A 21658-nucleotide genomic window follows, 5' to 3' on the forward strand; every position below is an offset into this window, starting at 1 on the left:
GGATACTGAGTTCTTGCTGGTTATTTGTAATATCAGCAATTGATGTAATGTTATTTATGAATGACCATAAAATGACTGTGTCATGAGTCACTTGTTTTCTGCTCTCATGCCAAAGTGATTGAAAGGGTAGAGTAGGTTTTGCATCACCTTTCTTACATGACAAGCTTAAGAAACTCTTTCTTGTGAAGTCATATGTCTGATTCTCAATTTTAAACTTTGGCATCGCTTTTTAGTTTGCTTTTAGTTTATTGGTTATTTTGTAATATTAGCAATTGATGTAGTGCTTTTAAAAATTTGGACAAATGTAAATTACTGACGGTAATTACCGATGAAAACCATCGGTAATTTTTTTAGCAAATACCTTGAGACCCATATTGATGGAAACACACATTATTTAACTTGTCAAATTGAATTGTGTTAATTTGCTTTGAAAAATTAGACAAATGTAAATTACTCATGGACCATTGGTAATTACTGATGAAATCATTGATAATTTTTCCAGCAACTACATGGGCTTGCTGAAAAAATTACCAACGTTTTTCATCAGTAATTACCGATGGGTCGTCGGCAATCAAATTTTTTCTTTTTGTAATTTTTGCACTTTTTCCAAACATTACGTGGATTCTTTTGTTCAGGATCATTAATAAAGTTATATTTAGTATGGTATTGGTGGAAACACACATTATCTAAGTTGTCAGATTAAATTGTATTGATTCATTTTAAAAAATTAGACAAACATAAATTACCGACGGACCATCGGTAATTACCGATAAAACCGTTGGTAATTTCTCCAGCAACTTTGGGCCTGTTGAAAAAATTACCGATGAGCCATTGGTAACTAATTTTTTTTTTTTTTTTTTTTTTTGCAATTTTCACATTTTTTCCAAACATTCTGTGGATTTTTTTTTTATTCAGAATCATTAGTAAAATTATATTTAGTATGATATTGGTGAAAATATATATTATCTAAGTTATCGGATTGAATTGTGTTGATTTGTTTTTAAAAAATGGGACAAACGTAAATTACCAACGGACCATTGATAATTACTTTGTATTTTACATTTTTGAAAAAAACAATAAACCTTGGCAATGGAGTTTTGATTATGAATAGGAACAGATAGGTATTTAAACTCATCCAACATCAAAGGAAAAAAAAATAATGTTAATCGAGGGGAACTCATGGGAAGTAGGAATTCTAAAAACCAATAAGGATCAAAATTATTTGACTATACAACCAATAGGGATCACAGTTATTTGACTGTGGTATTAAAGGTACAGCTAGCTAGTGCACGTTATATATGATTTGGAACAAATGGGCAAAGAAGGAACGAACTCAAATTAATACATAAGCTCTTCAATCCACACCAAAAGTTAGCCTCCACCATGAAGAAAAAGTTTTCTTTTTAGCCCCTTTGCAATTTAGTTTCATGAAAATTGGACAAACGAGTTCTTGAAATTAAATTAAAAAAAAAAAAACTTTTCGATTTTGAGGAGCAACGGATCAAAAAATTGGCTTGCATGGGATTCCAAATGTAGAAGGAAACCCAATACTTTTTGTTTTGATCTAACCTTGAATTTCTTTAGATGCATATCAAAGATAAATGAAGAAAATAAAATGTCTTCTTTTTTTAGAAAATTTGGAGTGTGTGAGAAATTAGGGAAACGTGAATATATCTTGGAAAATTTGGAGTTTTTAAAAAATTAGAGATGTAGTGAATTTAAGTTTATTTTATTCTTCTAGAATAAAATAGACATATTTTTATCATAGACATATTTTTATCAATGTAAAAAAAAAAAAAAAAAATTTAATATAGCTGGATAGAATGTATAGGTATCAATTTGTAAAGTGTGAATAAAATTATCCTATTATTTAATGTCTCTAAAAAGATAGACATGAGTGTTTAACATGTAAAGTTACATGTGCATTTTAACCGGAAAATTGAAAACCAACTGACTAATTAAACAGGAAACTGACCCAAATTGAAAACGCAATCGCAATTGATAGCTTAAACGAATAAAAAAAAAAAAAAAAAAGGAGGTGGTAACTATTCATATTCGTTTTGGAAAATCAACAATTAACCAAAATTGACCGAACAATTTTATTAATAATTTTTTATATATATGTTTAATAGTTTTTCATAATATTTTTATACACATTTAATATAATTTAATTAATACTAACCAAAAACGACCAAAAGATTAAAAAAAAAAAAAAAAAAAAACAAACAAACCAAACAGAAAAACAAAAATAAATTTAAATTTATATGGGATTATATAGGTCCATTTTTGATATTTACAACAACATATCCTCCAAAATGAGTTGGGAAATAGCTCCCATGAACAAATGTTTTAGAAGGCACGTCCAGGGCTATGTGTGGGGCTTGCCTCAAGCCTTAAGGTGAGCCAAAAAACCGAAAAAAAAAAAAAAAAAAAAAAAAAAAGAGAGAGAGAAAAAAAAAAATTTGGATATTACATATGTAAGACACATGTCTAAAGGAAATGAAACGTATAACTTGGGCATCAAAATGCGCTTTTTAAGTTTCAAATATGAGCCATACGCATCACAGATACAACAAATGTACTTTGTTTATTTTTTATTTTATAAAAACCTATCTTATCCTTGTTTAGATGTATAGATTATTATTATTTATAAATTCTAAGTGCATGTTGTATGGTATATTTATTTATAATTTATTAATTTCTTATTTATGTAAATTTTAATTCGGTCATTTTGCAGTCTAAAAATTATTTTTATTTTTTATTTTTTAAATTTTATAGCAATTTAGATATCTATTTAATGTTTTTTTTAAAATTATAATTTAATTCCTGAAAAGCATATGCCATAGCGCCCTAAGGGTTAACATCCCACCTTATAACAGTTAAAATGCACCTTTTAAATCATTGTCCTAAGGGGCATTTCTGATATATATATATATATATATATATATATATATAAATATAAATTAGATTCTTAATATTAAAATTAATATGATAATTTCTTTTTTCAACGTTTAAATTGTATAAAATGTTAAAATTTAAAATTATATTTATTAATCATTATTTTTCGATGTGATTCACTTTTTTTAAATAAAATTTATATCACTAAATCCATATCCTTATATTTTTAAATTTTAAATTTTAATATTTAATAGGATTCAAAAGCAAATAAAAAAAAATATGATATTAAAACTATTAGGTTATTCTGGAAGCTTAATTTTACATATACATTTATATATATATATATATTAAAGAACACCACAAGAAAAAAAAAACTATTTAATAATAATATCTCCTTTCCCAAAAAAAAAAAAAGAAAATTAAGAATAATATCTAGTGTTTACTGTATAAAATTAATTGAGAAGTTAATCAAAATGGAGAATTACATACAAGCCGTCTTTCAATTCCTAGCATGGATGAATATTGGCCACCAGAGATAAAGCCTCCCTCCATTGGTTAACCCTATTCACATCTCGGTCTTTATGCTTATGAGTAAAGGGCTCCCCAAATGTCCCAGAATGATTCCTCACATGGTTTGGTTCGACATGATAGAAAACTGGAATGATAGTCTGTCCCCGAACTCGATGGCATTTAACAATCTCTACAACTTCTTCCAAGCACCATGATGAAGTAGCATACTTCTCTGAAAGGACGATCATTGCAAATCTTGATTCTTTAATTGCTTTCAAGAGTCCTGGTGAAATGGCTTCCCCCCTCACAAGGCCTTCAGTATCCCTGAAGGCGTCAATTGCTTTCCCATCCAAAGCATGGTACAGATGGTCTGTGAATCCTGTGCGGGTGTCCTCACCTCTGAAACTCAGGAACACATCATGTTTCCATGGTGATAATGAAGACGATGATTTTGCACTTTTTCCTGTGCTGGTCATACCTGGAGAGCTAGAGCTAGCTGCCTTGGAAAAACAGTGTTAATTATATGGATGAAAGAATGAACAATTGCTGATTATATATATATATATATATATATATATAATGCATGAATAGACTCCAAAGAGGTGCATTTTATTTTTTTAATCCTTCATGACTATGAATTACCATTTACTCCAGCTGAACAAATTGTATTTTTAATATTAAATATTGAATTTTTTTTTTTTATAGCAGAGCAAAAATATTTAATTTATCCAAGGAAAGTAGAATATATTCATTAATTTTTTAAATATAATATATTTGATGGAGAGTGTTTAGTCGATAAAATAATTGAACCTTAAGCACATTTATTAAAGAAACTTATAAAAAAATATGATTAAGATTGGAGCCTTGGTGGAGACTTAAATCTCTTTTGTCAAGTAAAATTATGTTAAAAACAGGCAAATGATTTTTACTTATAAATTATATTCCATATTACCGAATTGAAGTTCTATGTTTCTTGATTTTCAGGAAAAAAAAAAAAAAAAAGAAGTTATATGTCTATGCGGGTTATGCCGGCTTGGTTTTGTTTTTGTTTGGATATTTTGAAAATTTCCATGGATGTCTTATCCTCACGTGCATTCCTCAAGATTAGAGAGAAGGAATGTGGTTAATGCTGGCTTGGTTTTGTCCGCTTGGTTTTGTTTTTGTTCCGATTTTTTGAAAGTTTCCATGGATGTCCTGTTGGCCTAACTTTTAGTGGCTTGTCCAAAAGGTTACATACCAGTGAGAGCAATGTTCATACATATGTGTCGCTTTACTATTTTTTACTATTTTCTTCTAGAATGATGTGGGATTACACAACAATGTTCACCTATATTTTTCAGGATTCATGGTTCTTAAAATCCATTTCCTTTGTGACCCAATATCTTTATTAATACACTTTTGATTAGGTTCAAGCTTTAATACCACTTTATATAGATTTTTATTGTGAATGAAAAATTTATCAAACGTCTATTATTAGATTAATTAATTAATTAATCTTTCAATAGGATAACCTAATAAAATTTGGTAGAGCTTCCAATGTTACGCAATATATTGTGTGAAAAAACTTCCTACAACATATCGTGTGATATTGGAGACTCTATCAATTTTATCATAGTGTTCTTATAGGAGACGAATTACTGGATTAACTATACTTATGAACCTTGTTTGCCCCCAGTTTCAATTGAATGCCTCAAGTTTTAATTTTTTCAATTGAGTATCTTAATTTTCATTTTGGTTTCAATTTAGACCTCCATGTTCTTTTTTTTCTTTTTTTCTTTTTTAATTCCAATCTTTGATTTTAGTTTTATTTCTTTCTGTTAACTTGTTTGATAGGGGTTTTTTTTTATTTAATTTTTAATATTTTATGTTAATAATATTTTGAATTGATAGTAAGATACTTATTTTCATCAAAATTATTATTAATTTTAATCCATATTGAATGAAAAATTAAAATTAACAATTTTTCTTTAAAAAAACAAAAATCTAAATGGAGCATAAATTGAAACCAAAATGAAAATAAAGGCAATTCATTGAAAATTTTGACAGTAAGGTATTCAATTGAAATTAGGCAAACTAGAGGTCCCTAAATGTAGTTAACCCTCTATTATTTATAGATACTTTCTTTAAGATATTCGTGGTATATAAAGTTCAAAAAAATAAAGTTTCTTTTAAAGCATATCCTCTACATCTAGTATGATTTTATATTACCAAAGGAATCAAGCTGGTCTTTAAATTAAACAACATTTAGAATTAAATTACAAATAATAAATTTAGGTGTACTTCTGTATGGATTCCACCAGGAGTTGGTATATCCGGAGTATTATTGTAGTTTTTTTTTTTTTTTTTTAACTACACAATAAAAACAAAGTGCACCGATGAGGAAAATAATAATAATAATAATAATAATAATAATAATAATAATAATAATAATAATAATAATAAAATTAAAAATGAGAAAATCTTCTATGCAGCCCCTAGATAAACCCAGCTGGTGGACCACCGAATAGTGCACCAACATGTGTAAAATTGACCGATTTACCCATACGTGGACTACATTTAATATTTTTTTAATTTTTAGTCTTCCGAAGCGCATGTCTTGTCCCGTGTGTTTTTCCTTTCTTATCCTTTTCGGCTCTCTCTTTCCCCTGCAAATCATTGGCCAACAGAGCCACGGACCTCTTCAGTATTTACTTTTTCAAGCTTTTTTTTTTTAATCTTTATTAGCGAGAATCAAATGTTTTAAGCTATTATAAAATAAACAAAACAAATAAAAATCGTTAAATATGAAAAAATAAACGAAAAGTTGGAAAATATATTATATATATTTTGGTGGTTCACCAATCACCAAATCAAAGTGTCTCGAACTCAGAGACGGCCGGCCATTGTAAACAATATCCAATGCCAACCATTTTTTTTTTTTTTTTCGTTTGTGTTTTGTGTTTTGGGCCAGAATTATGCAACTAATTAATATTAAAAAAAAAAAAAAAGAGGACTTGCACGCAATATTCTAAAGCTCTCATCAATATGTACACTATATCAATTAATCAACTAATTACAAATAAATATTATTAGAATTACCTTATATCAATTAATCTATCATCAACTGATCAAACAAACTAATCAATCATAAAAATAAACAATTATTTAAATAATATAATAATTAATTTTAACATTTCATACTGTTGTAACATAGATATCTATCATGTTTAACTTGTTAATTGAAATATTACATTTTTTCAGATAAAACTTTTACAACTACATCTATTAATTGACCTTTTGACTTGATAAATGGCAATTGAACAATTTTTTGATTGAGATTCTTCTTGATGAACTTACGATCAATTTCCACATATTTAGTATGACAATATTATACCAGATTATGTGCAATCTCAATGCCTGCCTTATTAGCGCAATGCAATTTCATAGACTTTAGTATTAGATGTTGAATTCAGAGAGTATATTAGAAAAAGGCTTTTACGACTAGATGTTGAATTCAGAGAGTATATGTAACACCCCATCCCGAACCATGTCGGAAATTTTTGCACGTTAACCGAGGTTGACTATTGACTGTTGACCGAAGGGGGTCAAAAGTTAACTTTTTGACTCGGTTGGAATTTGAGGTTGACTGAGGTACCGTTACGGAGTACATGTTGGCACGAGTTCATAGACTGGTAGCACGTTGAAAACGGAGCTACGGTTTGAAAGTTATGAGCAAAACAAGTTAAGGTCCAAACTGTCCAAGGGGTGCCGGAGTTGACTTTTTATTCATGCAAGGTTGAGCTTTGACTCATGCATGGTTGTGAAGTGCTCGTTGATATGAGTCCGTAGACTAGCGGTACGTCCGATTTGGATATGTGGTTTGAAAGTTATGGACCTGTAGAGTTTTCAAATACTGTATTATTTTAATATTATTTTTAAACGCGTAACGATATGCCACGTGTGACTTAATGAAGGTGACCATGTGTCACCATGTTGAGAAGCCACATGTCAACCATGTGTAATATCAAATTATTTTTATTATTATTTTAAATAATAATATGTTTATTTATTTATTTGTTCGGTATTGCTTAATTAAATTCCTTTATTTTTATATTATTAATGTTAAAGGTGTTCGGTAGTTAGGGTCACTCACGGAGATGATTAGCATCTCACACTCTTAAATTCCATTCCCCTAGGTCCAGGTTGGAGACGTTGATTGTCCGGGGCGAGCTCAACGTCTCAGTTCGTTGCCGAAAGTCCAAGAAGTATTTATTCCCTTTTTCCTCTTCATCTTGTATTGTTTCTTTATCTGTCATTGTATAAATTCCACATTTAATTGTATAATGTTCTGTATACTGTTTTGGACGTGTAGTTGTTTTTATGCACTGGGTTGCTGCTGTTGTTATTTGAAGTGCTGAAATTTGTGGAATCAATCTGTAGTAACGTGGGAGGAATAAGGGAATGTTTTTAGAAGTGTGTTTTCAGTGCAGGTAATTTTTGGTTAGTCCTACCTTTAGGGGAGGTGCTGCCGGATTTTCCGTTGGAAGGTTCGGTGGTATTTCCCTAGGATCAGGGCTTGTCTAGGGTTCCGGGGAGGAATTCTGAACGGGTCCTGACAGTATATTGGAAAAATGCTTTTACGACTAGATGTTGAATTCAAAGCCTAAAAATTATCTTTAAGTAATCATTGCGAGGGCCGGCTCAAGGCTACTGGGACCTTAGGTAAGAAAGAAAGATAGAGCCCTATAAGATTTTTTTCTTTTTTAAAAAGTTTATTTTTATACTCAATATTGTTTTAATATTTAACACTAAAATATTCATAAAAAATCATACATTAAAAATATTATAAAATATATAAATTAAAATTAAAATCCCATTTTGGAAGTTGAGAGAAGAAATAAAAGACTTTGATGCAATATTCTAAATCTTTCAATTTACTTTGAATATAATGAAATTTTTTTATTTTTCTTTTAGAAGTATTTGTGGATGTTACATCAAAGAGAAAGAGATGCCAATTTTTTTTGAATGAAAATATATATTCTTAATTGTTAAAGGAAAATTTGAAAAATGCATTACAATAATTAACAATTATTTGCCTACAAATTAGGTTGGAAAAACCATTAATGTATTTACTGCAATTTTACTTTTTCAAAGCTTGTTGAAATAGATCCATCAATTTATCACCTATGAATTTATTTCAACTCATATAATACTGATCCTATTAATAAATATTAAGAACCAAAAATAAAGTAATATTAAAAAAAACTCACATAAATATTATATCTTTCATTTTTTTTTAAATAATTCTAATAATCATTTAAGACTTTTTAATTGGGGGCCTTTATTTGACATATACATATAGATATATTAGTCTGGGGCCTAAGGCAATGGCCTTGGTGGCCTTATCCTAATGTCGGGCCTGATCATTGCCACATTAATTTATAATAAAATTCATACACGATAAGACGAAGAGGATTAGCTCCAGTGGTCTAAGAGAGTACGAGTTCAAGTCATTGGACGGGTGAGATTCTGGTAGATTGTGATTTAGGTATATTGTTCAAAAAAAAAAAAAATCATACACGATACAAAATAAACCGAAACCGAACTAACTCCAAGATTGACTCTGTTCTCAATTATAGTGAAACATATATACTTAGGTCCATATATATATGGTTCTTGAAGTATGGATTCAGATATATAATGTATTAATTACATTCTTCGTCTTCATCTTCTTTTTCATCTTCCTTTAGCATAGCTATTCTGTCAGACCATTCTTCTGGGGATCTCCCATATGGGAAGTTACCAGGATTTACAAGAGTTAAAGGATTACCATGAGCAATTTCTACAACATTGTTGCACACCTCTTTATACTCATCCAAATTACAGTTATCTGCAAATGCTCTCACATGCAATAGTTGAAGAGCTTCATCATAGGTTAGTTTATCAACTTCATAAATGTACTTCTATGAGATCCCACATCGGTTGGAAAGGGAAACGAAAAATGTCTAAAAAGAGGGTGTGGATACCTTTCCCTTGAGATGCGTTTTGACAAAACCGTGTGAGCTGGGCCCAAAGCGGACAATATCTCATGCGGGTAGACTGGACTGTTACAGTTAGTATCAGAGCTAGACCTGGATCGGTATGCCAGTGAGAACGCTGAGCCCCAATGGGGGTGGATTGTGAGATCCCATATCGGTTGGAAAGGGGAACGAAGCATGCCTTATAAGAGGGTGCCCAAAACGAACAATATCTCATGCAGATGGACTGGGCTGTTACAACTTCTCTCCAAATTGGTTGAATAAGTGTTTATTTTTACTTGTTACAATTACTCCGCTACTTGGACCTAACTAATATTTAACTTTTCAGTTTCCAACTAAATCTTGTATTTACTTTGACGAATAGACGTCATCTAGAACGATAACACCCTTTTAGAATGCAATTTCTCTCTAATATATTCTTTACCGGGCTATCATTCCGTACATAACCTTGAATGTTGAAGGATTCTTTATGAAGACGCCTTTATAAGTGAAATATACCAAATCCTCTGCTAGGTTGGCAATGAAAGCAGTAGCATCAAATTTGTGTTTGACGCTTTTCAAAAACTTGATGAGCAATAGTTGTCTTACCAATTCCTCGTGTACCAAATATCCTTATTATGCAAACATCATTAGATTCATTATCCAAGAGTGAATCCATTTTCTTCATATGAGAACCCATTCCAACTAACAACTTGTTATAACCACGTGGACATGTTTGATTCAATTTTTCCAATATATCAACTACTAGTCATATTGTCTGTGGAAATGGAAACATGATCATGTTCAGCAAAGGCCTCCCAAAATTCATTTTGTAAGCTGCCTCTTCCATTGATGTAGGGGCCTTATGGTAGATAACCAAGAGAGAGAGAGAGAGAGAGAAAAAAAAAAAAAAGAGTCAGTCGCTGCTCCTTTTTGCGTTCCACAATATTCAACCTAATTATTCTCGGTGATACTGAAACCGAACCAAATTTCGGAAAGAAATGAAGTTTTCCGGGTTTTAATCCAAGCACCCTATTGAACAATCAAACTTCCTTGAAAATGAAAGAACCGCCACTGCAAATCCTAATTTTTTTTCAATTTCTTCAAAGGGTGGTAGTAGTAGTTGTAGTAATAGTGAACCAACACCTCTGAAAGTACTATTAATTCCTTTACGATGCAAATCCTTGGTATAGATAGTCGGTAAAATTGCGATATCATATTTTATTTAATTCATTAATGTATATTCATTCACACGTGTGGAACACGTCTATATATTCATTCACATGTGTGGCAGCGTAAAGTCATCTCTACGTTTCCATTTGATATAAATAGGCGGTGAATGGCTTCACAAGACACCATTAGCCATATAACAAAGTTCCCAACGTGCCCACCGAAAAGTCTCCAAATTCTTCATCAGTCTTATCATGGAAATATGATGTCTTCCTCAGTTTCAGAGAGGAGGACACCGATAAAAGCTTCACAGATCATTTGTACCATGCTTTGAATCAGAAAGGAATCAATCCATTCAGGGACGAAGATCAAAATCTTGCTTCACAAAATTCATCATCCAATGCAATTGAAGAATCAAGGTTTGCAATCATCGTTCTTTTAGAGAAATATGCCGATTCAACTCGGCTGGTGGATCAACTTGTCAAGATTGTTGATCTCAAGAACCAGCTGCGACTGACTGTTTTTCCGATTTTCTATCATATGGATCCAGCACATTTAAGACGGCAATCCGAAGAGTGTGGAAAGACTTTTTCTCAACATGAACAAGATTTCCAACAAAATATCGAGAAAGTGAACGAGTGGAAAAAGGCTTTGACTGAAGTGGCAAATATCTCTGGATGGGATTTGAGAGATAGGTACATATACATTCAAATTTATTATTTCCTGCTTTCTTTACTCTTCTCCAGTTTACAAATCCAGCATTTATCCTCTGAAACCCAAATTATTCATTTAACATAATGTTATTTTCTTATTCGTCCTGTGGCCTATAGTTAAAATTTTGTCCTCGAATTTCTTGTTCTTTTCTTTTCTTTTTGCACTTTGATCCCTGAATTTTATTTTCTAATGCTTTAGTCCTTAAACTGTTTTTTAGTTTAAGTTTTAGTAGTTTTGAGACTTGCAGTACATTTAACATAGGAAAATAAAACTAGTTATTGCCTTTAGGTTTGACAATAGAAATATTTTGTAACATCTATTTCTTTCTTTTCCAGCCACGAATCAGGTTTTATTGAGGAAATTGTTAGAGATATTTTCAAACTATTGAAGAGAACTTTCCCATGTGATAACAAAGACTTCTTGGTTGGAATGGACTCTCGTATGGATAAAATGGAGTCACTATTAAATTTAGGCGCGCTGGATGATGATGTCCGCACCATTGGAATATGTGGTGAGAGAGGAATTGGTAAGACAATTGTTAATCTATGGCAAATTTGAATCTTGCACCTTTATTAACAATGTAAGAGAGAAATTTGAAAAATATGACAAAATTCAGTTACAACAGCATCTTTACCAAATCTTGTCGGACATTGACGAATGCAACTGGAGCGATGATATTGCAATCGATCTATTAAGGACCAGATTAAAATCCAAAAAGGTGCTTATCACTCTAGATGATGTTGACCAGCTGGAGCAACTTGAAACTTTAGTAGGAAACTGGAGAAGGCAACATGATTGTTTAGGTCCAAGGAGTCGAGTCATTGTGACGACTACAAAGAATCACTTGTTGCCGGGATATGAAGAGGGCAACATATACGAGGTTGATAAACTAACCAACAATGAAGCTCTTCAACTCTTACACTGGAAGGCCTTTAAGGACAACTGTATTTTGGATGACTATACAGAGCTGTGCAGCAAAAGGTCATCCTTTAACTCTTCAAAGTTTGGCATCTTTCTTGTTTGGGAGAACAATGGATGGATGGTTAGACACAATAGCTAAACTAAAGGAAAATCCTACACAGTTCAAGTCAGTTTTGATAGATCTGTTTAGGTGATGGCATCGTTAAGAAAATGTGTTTTGAATACATAGCATGTTTATTCTAAAGGGTGGATGAACTCTACGATGTACAAAATTATTTGGGTTTTGATCTAGTTACTAAAGATAAATCGGTGCCTCTTTTGTAGATCATTGAAAGTATGAGCATATGTGATTGCAATTTGCAATAAGAACAGTCAGGACTCTATTTTTTCACAATGACTCTGTTTTTGCAGAATTTTTCATAAGAGTTCAGTGAAAGCAGCAAGTTGTATATGTCAAGCAAGCTGAATTATCCTATATAATTAGAACATTGTCTTTGCATAAATATTTATGTCATTGCACGCCATCCATATCTTTCAAATTTTTATATGAGTGCATGTGACACCCCGTCCCAAATCACATCGGAGGTTGACCGTTGACCGTTGACCGAAGGGGGTCAAAAGTTGACTTTTTGACTCGGATGGAATTCTAGGTTGACTGAGGTACCGTTACGAAGTTCACATTGGCACGAGTTCATAGACTAGTAGCACGTCGAAAACGGAGCTACGATTTGAAAGTTATGAGCAAAACAAGTTGGGGTCCAAATTATCCAAGGGTGCCGAAGTTGACTTTTTATTCATGCAAAGTTGAGTTTTGACTCATGCATGGTTGTGAAGTGCTCGTCGATACGAGTCCGTAAACTAGCGGCACGTCCGATTTGGACATGTGGTTGTTATGGACCTGTAGAGTTTTTCAAATACTGTATTATTTTAATATTATTTTTAAACGTGTAACGATGTGCCACGTGTGACTTAATAAATGTGACCATGTGTCACCATGTTGAGATGCCACATGTCAACCGTGTTTAATATCATATTATTTTATTATTATTTTAAATAATAATATTATTATTAATATTATTTAATTAATTTTAATTTATTTCTTTTTATTTCTTTTTCCTTCTTTTTCTTTTCTTTTTTCTTTTTTTTTTCTTTTCCCCCACATGGGAAAAAAGGGCCACGGGCCCGTTCTTCTTCTTCTTCTTTCTTCTTCTTCTTCCTCCTTCTTCTTCCTTTCCTTTCCTTCTCCCTCTTAGATCGTCGTTGTTTCTTCGTTTCTGGCCACCACCTTGCTACACGCGCTGGCCAGTGATGAGTGAAGGGAGGAGGCGAGCTCGACCGTAAAATTTCATGGTCACCAGCCGCCGGACGCGCCCAAATCTGGCCGGGGAAGCCGTCGGCCGGAAATTTTCTCTCTCCTCTTTTCTTGTGTTTTCCGGCCAGCTCAGTCCAAATTGCCACCCCTTTCCCCCTATTTTGGGTCCTCTGAGTTCAAATATGGTCTCCAATTTCCAAAATTTGAAGCGGTTTACGAGGTACAAGGAGATCAAAACCGGCCAAAGCTTTTCGGCCAAATTTCAGCCACCACGGGCGGAATTGGGGCCAATGGAGACCGGTAATGCGATTCTCGTTCCACAAGCTTCGATTCGGTATATTATACGACAATTTTGGTTAACGTTTGTATTTAACCCCCCGGGTACCGGGTATTATTTACCCGAATAAAATATTAATTTATTTGACTGTGTGTGAATTGTGTTTTAGGAGCACGTGTGAATTGTGGAATCGATTCTATGGTAGATCGTGATTTAATTGCGTGCTCGAGGTAAGTGACCCACCTTCAAATTAATTTCGGGAATTAAAATTGTGAATATTTTGTGTGAATTTAATATTTGAAATTTATATCCTATGTGTCAAATATTTAGTGGATTTATATGTGGAAATTTTGATGCCCATATTTGAGTAAATTAAATCATATTTTGATTTTCGACAAATTATGGAAATTTGGATTTTTATGGAAATTTGATATATACAGGCATGGTGATTTTGATATTAATTGATTTATTGTGGAAATTATTGGTGGATTTATTTTGACTAAAGAAAATATGCATTATATAAATTTATGCAATGTGAAAATTATTTTATGGTATTGAGGATTGTGGAATTCAATTATATATGAAATTCTTGTGGTTTTAACATTAATTTGGGCATGATTTGATTTTCAAATATTTCAAGGAAAATATTTGTTTATGTTGGTGACTTCAATTTTTATAAGTATGCCATGGAATATTATATGATTCAATTTATTATATTTCAAAAAAATATTTATGCTATTGGAAAAAAATTGGAATATTTAAATTGGTGGATTTGGGAGTTGGTGGATTTGAAATTCATAGAATTTATGACTTTGATTATAAAGAAATTGTGGAGAATTTTCGGGTTCAATTGGATGGAATAAACCCGGTATGTTTATGGAAAATTTGAAATTTTGAGATGTATTGATTTATGATTTTAGATGCACTGTACACGTACTGGTGTTCTGTTTATATGTGATATGGTTAGTGTGCACACGGATGTAATTAGCGCGCAGGTGGGTGTGAGTAGTGCGTAGGTGATTTTGTGGGGTTGTCCTGTGGTTGCTATCGGATGAGGGTAGGCAGCCCCTCCATGGCCGGGACGCCTGTTTGCAGCGGCGCGGTGGGATGCCACGCAACCGTATGCCGGTTTCTCTTTATAACCTACTGTCTGGCGGTACCTTGAGACGCTGGGTACTGTTGGCGCCACTGGTATATAGTGGGTGCATCAAGTGATTTTCAGAACTGAGATTTTAAAATAAATATTTTGAAATTGTATTGAAATTAAGAATATAATTAATGCTGTGTTTATTATTTATTTGAGTGGGGATTTTAAATTGATTTAATTTTTTCCCTTTATCTAATTATTCAATAAATTAATTTCCTTTTAATTATAAATTTGGAATGCTTGATTTATAATATTTTATTTGATATTTAGTTGAATAAATTGATGTCTTGGTTTTCGGGGATTATGAATAACGGGTTTTGTAAAAAAGTTTTAAAATGGGAACTTTTCCAACCGAGAGAATCGTAAGGGTTTTGAGAGAAATTATTATTTCTAATTAATTATTATTTATCTACTTAATTATCGTGGCATTATAATTGTATAATAGATAGGGTCACTCACTGAGATGATTAGCATCTCATATTTTTAAATTCCGTTCCCCTAGGTCCAGGTTGGGTGACGTCGATCATCCGGGACGAGCCCGACGTCTCAGTTCATTACCGAAAGTCCAAGGAGTATCTCTTTTCCTTTTTCCTCTCCATCCTGTATTACTTCTTTGTCGGTCATTGTATTAATTTCATATTTATTTGTATACTGCTCTGTATACTGTATTTGTAACACCCCGTCCCGAATCGCACCGGAATCCGTGCACATTGACCGTTGACCGAAGGGGTCAAAAGTTGACTTTTTGACTTGGTTCGTAGACTAGTAGCATGTCAAAAACGGAGCTACGGTTTGAAAGTTATGGGCAAAACAAGTTGAAGTGCAAACTGTCCAAAAGGCGCCGGGAGTTGACTTTTTCTTGTGATGTAATTTTGAGTTGACTCTTGTATGGTTGTAAAGTACTCGTCGATACGAGTTCATAGACTAGCGGCACGCTTAAATCGGACATGTGGTTAAAAAGTTACGGACATTTGAAATTCGCCAGGTACCGTATTATTTTAATATATTTGGCTTAAGTGCACAGTAACGCCACGTGTCAGCTTCTGATTGGTCCACGTGGTATGAACAGTATCACGAAGGGTTTTTATTTGTTAAAACACTCGGGGAAGAGAGAGAAAGAGAGAGAGGAGAGAGAAAGAGAGAGTGGAGAGAGAGAGAGAGTCACCGGTCGCCGGTCATTTTCACGTTTTCCGGCCTAGTTACTGTACACGCATCGGCCAGCCAGATTGCCCACCTCATTTCCGGCAAAACCTCCAAATTTCACGGCGAACGGCCGTCGGACGCGCCCGGATCGGACGTCCGAAAATGGCCGGAACGCGCCGCGAATCGGCACTATTCCGGCCATTTTCCGGCCACACGCGCCTGACAACCTTGATCCTCTCCTCAAGTCCGGCCTACCCACCAAAAATCACGGCCATCGGACCACCGACGCGCCGGGATCGGAGCGTTTTCCGGCGAGGGGTCGGAAATCTTCAAACGGTGATTTCTCCGCCGTCCGACCTCCGTTTTGCTCACCGCCGGTCCCGTTGGATTGCTCTCCTCACGATCTACAAGTCTGCAATATTTCACAGCCAACGGCCACCGCACGCACGCGCCGCCGGCGACGGTTGCCGGTGACCGCGGCGGCCCGCTGGAAAATACTGAATCCGTGATCCTCATCCGCCGTGTTCGACCTCCTGAACCCAAATTCGACTTCCGTTTCCGCCAATTCGCGACGGTTTGGGAGAATTGCGGAGCCGAAACTCGAAAAGCTTTCCGGCGAGATTCCGACCCCGTCGGGTCCGATCACCGGAAAGTAAGACCGAATCCGTGGTCCTCATCACGCGAGCTTCGATTCGGTATATAACTCGTAAATTCTAGATAACGTTTGTGTTTTACCCCCGGGTACCGGGTATTATTTACCCGATTAAAATATTAATTTATTTGACTGTCTGTGAATTTTGTTCTAGGAGCACCGGTGAGTCGTAGAATTGATCCCGTAGTGGATCATGGGTTAATTGCGTGCTCCAGGTGAGTGACCCACCTTCAATTTAATTTTGGAAAATTTAATTGGTGAATATATTATGTGTGATTTAAATATTTGGAATTTAATTTTTATGTGCCAAATATTTATTTGATTTATTGTGGAAATTATTGTGAATTTATCGGATTTAAGAAAATGTGCATTTCACCAATTTATGCCATGTGGAATTATTTTATGGTTTTGAGGATTTTGAAATTGGTGTGGTTTTAATGGTAAATTGGGCACGATTTGAATTTCAAATATTTCAAGGAAAATATTTGGTTATGTTGGTGATTTCAATTTTTATAAAATATGCCCATGAAATATTATGAGATTTGATTATGATATTTTGAGCATTATTTATGCTATTGGGAAAATGTGGATATTTGAATTGATGGATTTGAAAGTTGGTGGATTTGAAAATCATGGAATTTATGGCATTGATTACAAAGAAATTGTGGGAAAATTCCCGGTTCAAGCGGATGGATTATGCCCGCTATGCTTATGAAAAATGTGAAATTTGTTTTATAATTTAAAATTGTGGATTTTATGATTTTTGGATGCACCGTGCACGTACTGGTGTTCTGATTATATGTGATATGGTATATGTGATATGGTTAGTGTGCACACGGTTGTGATTAGCGCGCAGGTGGGTGTGAGTAGCGCGCGGTTGATATTATGAGGGTGTCCTGTGGATGCCATCGGAGAGGGTGGCCACCCCCCATGGCCGGGACACCAGGTTAGCAGCGGCGCAGTGGGACGCCACGCGACCATATGCCGGTTTCTTTCTATAACCTCCTGTCTGGCGGTACCTTGGGACGCTGGGTACTGTTGGCGCCACTGGTATATAGTGGGTGCATCAACTGATTTTTGGAACTGTGTTTTAAAAAAAATAAAATGTTTTAAAGCTGTATTGGAATTAAAATTTATTTATTACTGTTCGGATACTCATTTGATGTCTTGGTTTTTGGGGAATATGAATAAGGGTTTTGTGAAAATGTTTTAAAAAGGGGAACCTTTCCAACTGAAAGAATTGTAAGGGTTTTGAGAGAAAATATTATTTCCAAATAATTATTATTTATATACCTATTACCGTGGTATTATAGTGTAGAGTAGTAGGGTCGCTCACTGAGATGATTAGCATCTCACACTCTTAAATTCCGTTCCTCTAGGTACCAGGTTGTCGGTGTTCACTCGGAGCGGACTTGATCTTCCTCGCTGTTTTACTTCGTGAAGTACCCTGTTCTTCTTTATTGCAGTTGTACTATTTCTTTCATTCTTGTTGTATTTATTTTGCACTGGATTACTGTATTTATATTAAAGTGCTGAAATTTGTGGAAACAATTTGTAGACTGTGGGAGGAATAAGGGGATATTGTTAGAAGTGTGTTTTCAGTGCAGGTAATTTGTGGTAAGTAAATCCCTTAGGGGAGGCTCTGCCGGATTTTCCGTTGGAGGGTTCGGTAGGGTTTCCCTGGGATCAGGGCTGTCTAGGGTTCCGGGGAAGGAATTCTGGACGGGTCCTGACAGTATTGGATATTTATGTATTAATTATGCACTGGATTACTGTTGTTCATTTAAAGTGCTGTAAATTTGTGGAATCAACTTGTAGTAATGTGGGAGGAATAAGGGGATGTTTATAGAAATGTGTTTTCAGTGTAGGAAATTTTTGGTTAGTCCTACCCTTAGGGGAGGTGCTGCCGGATTTTCCATTGGAAGGTTTGGTGGTATTTCCCTGAGATCAAGGCTTGTCTAGGGTTCTGATAAGGAATTTTGGACGGGTCCTGACAGTGCATAAATTAATATCATTAATTCTACCCTTTAAACTACAACACAATTTGCATTCTGCCTTCGAAATTACAAACACTATCACATTGGATTCAGAGTTATTATGCCAAAAGAAATGGATTCAAGGGGAAAGAACAATTCAAAGTGAACAAGATAATCAAGAGATTGTTTTCATATCTATAAGGAACTGATATCATAAACTCAGTGTCATGCACACCACGGCCGTTGACAATACTAACTCTTCAACAAATTAATATGTTTAACTGTATACTTAATCATGTACTAAAAGAGATACAAGTTGTCCATAAAATCATCATGTAGTAAAATTCAGGAAATAAAACTTCATTCCATAAAATGTTACTTATGAATTGATTTCAAGACCCAAGAGCATACAATACCAACAATAAGAACTTGAAAGCTCAACTGATACAAGTTCAACCTAAAATTTCCTCTGCTTACCACAGCCTACTCAGTTTGCTTGGCTTCTAGGGAACCAATATCCCTACCAAATTCCTATAGCAAATTGGGCATCCACAGCATATTTTCTACCACACTTATTAGCAGTGAAGCAAATGTCGACGACACCGACGAAAAATCGCCAATTCTGTCGGTTGTCGACCACCTCCGACACCGAAAAGGGGGGGGGGGGGGGAAGAGTTTCTATCATGGGTGTCACTAGAATGTCGTCGGATTCTATGGGTTTCGTCTGGAAATGCAGGAGTCGGTCGGGATTTCATTTTTTAGGTGGATATGGTGGAAATTCCGGTGGAGAAGTCGGCAAGAAGTCGTCGGGTTTCAGTGGATTTTTTGGGGAGATGTCGGCGGCTGTGATGTGGGTTGGTTATGATCTGGCAGAGAAGAGAGGGAGGAAGAAGATGAAGGGAAGAGAGGAAGAAGAAGAAAGGATAAGAAAGAAATTTCCACATGGGGGGAAGGAAAGAGAAAGAAAAAAATAAATAAATAAATAAAATATGATAATATTTTATAATAAAATAATATAAAATAATAATATGATAATATTATATTATATAAAGGATAATATATGATTTTTTTGTAGTATTTTAATGCACGTCTCTTTATTTTTTTTATTTTTTTATCTTAGTGTTTAATTTAATTTTATTTATTTTTTTAATAAATTTGATTTTATCTATTTAAAAATAAATAAATAACATTGTTAGTTTTTTTGTTATATATTATATAAAATTTTAGTATATATGCTTAATTGGATGAGTATTTTATTATATTTTATTATTATTGTATTCTAATTATTGAATTTTTATATTATTTTATTATATTAATTATTTTATATCTCAAAATTTGTATTATAAATTAAAAATTTACAGTTTCTGTAACCTTATCGATATTTCCATCGATATCGACATTTCCATCGATATTTCTGTAAATTCATACTTTCGATATTTTCATTGAAATCGATATTTTTTTCACTGCTTATTAGAGATCTCTCAATGAGCACTTGTATACTGATTTTTGGCTGAAATTACTGACTTTGTAATATTTTTTCGACATCATGTCTATCCTTTCCGTTGAAGAAACAAGTTATGTCCAAAAATATTTTCTCATCCTCATTATCTAATCCATCAAAACTTACTTTAAACGTATAAAAAAGATCATTACTAGGATTTTTTTCTTTTTTTCCCCCCTCAAATTTCACTAATGCTTCTCATCATTCATCAACATTTTCTCTAAGAATGATCCCAAAAGTTTAAGGGCGAGAGTGTGCCCATCAGCATATTCTACTACATTATCGTATAACACTTTAAACTCATTTAAATTACGGTTTTTCTCGAATGCTTCATGTCCTAGGAGTTGAAGCTCTCGGTTAGTTTATCAGCTTGGTATATGTATTTCTCCTTATAGCTCCTCAACAAGTGCTAATTTCTAGGTGTCACAATAACTCTACTCCCTGGACCTAACCAATCATGCCGTTTTTTCTAACTTGGTACTGAAGCTTTGATACGACCGTATTTATCACACCATCTACAACGATGAGCACTCTTTTAGAATGCATTTTGTTCCATAATAGGTTCATTTTTGCATAATTGATATCCTTCCATATATCACCTTCGATGTTCCATAAAACTTGGTGAAGATTCTTTTGTAATTGCACTGTACTATTTCCTAAAATTCCTCTTTTATGTCAATGAAAGCACTAGTTTGAAATTTATCCTTGATCCCATCAAAACTTCGCGGTCTATTAGTTGTTTAACAATACCTCCCACACTCCATATCCCAACCATGCAAATATCATCCGCCCTATTTCCAACAACGAATCCATTTCCTTCATACGGCAAGCCATTCCAACTAAAAAGTCATTGTCACCTCTTGGGATTGCTGGACACAATTTTTTGAAAATATCTTGTAACAATTTCCTGAATGAAATCTGACTCGTGCCTGGAAATTAGGAGAGAATACATAAATTTTGTTGTGGACCACAAGTCATATATAGAAAACGAAATAAAAAAAAAAAGAAAAATTAATGAATCACAGTTTAGCTTTCAGTTTTCATCATCAAGAAAATTAATTAATACTACCATTTGTATATTTTCGATTTTAATTGTCAAAATCAATATATGAGTATAATTATGCTCCACATATAAAAATAAATAATATATATATAGTAGTAAAATAAAACTTAAGAATCCTCAATCCAAATATCATTCCTCATTCGTTTATTTATTCACTTTTTCAAAACATTTTTTCTCAAAAAAAAAAAAAAAAAAAAGAATGGAGGCAGAGGTGTAAATTGCAATTTTATGTGAGAGTCTTTTTACTTATAACTTTATTGTCCGAACCTTTATCAGAGAGAGAGAGAGGGAAAAAAAAAAAAAAAAAAACCAACTTTAGTGGATAGAATGTATTTTGTTTGTTTATTCACATGTGCGTGGACGTCCGGGACAACCTAT

At 33.6% G+C, this 21658-nt stretch overlaps 1 protein-coding gene across 1 annotated transcript; it reads left to right on the forward strand.

The window, feature by feature from the left end:
* The first annotated feature begins 10578 nt into the window (after positions 1–10578).
* Positions 10579–12348, forward strand: LOC132800177 (TMV resistance protein N-like). Its single transcript, XM_060813206.1, has 3 exons — positions 10579–10604; positions 10853–11269; positions 11874–12348. Exons 1-3 carry the CDS (start codon positions 10579–10581, stop codon positions 12346–12348), a joined length of 918 nt encoding a protein of 305 aa, XP_060669189.1.
* Positions 12349–21658: the final 9310 nt, after the last annotated feature.

The sequence above is a fragment of the Ziziphus jujuba genome, chromosome 12 (genome assembly GCF_031755915.1).
Source record: "Ziziphus jujuba cultivar Dongzao chromosome 12, ASM3175591v1".
In the NCBI taxonomy this organism is placed as follows: domain Eukaryota; kingdom Viridiplantae; phylum Streptophyta; class Magnoliopsida; order Rosales; family Rhamnaceae; genus Ziziphus; species Ziziphus jujuba.

Bases quoted from the DNA above. Each gene is read 5' to 3' on its own strand.
- LOC132800177 (XM_060813206.1), top strand. From the start codon at position 10,579: ATGCAAATCCTTGGTATAGATAGTCG. The intron at 10,605-10,852 runs GTAAAATTGCGA...TGTCTTCCTCAG, and splicing joins ATCCTTGGTATAGATAGTCG to TTTCAGAGAGGAGGACACCG. The intron at 11,270-11,873 runs GTACATATACAT...TAACAATGTAAG, and splicing joins GGATGGGATTTGAGAGATAG to AGAGAAATTTGAAAAATATG.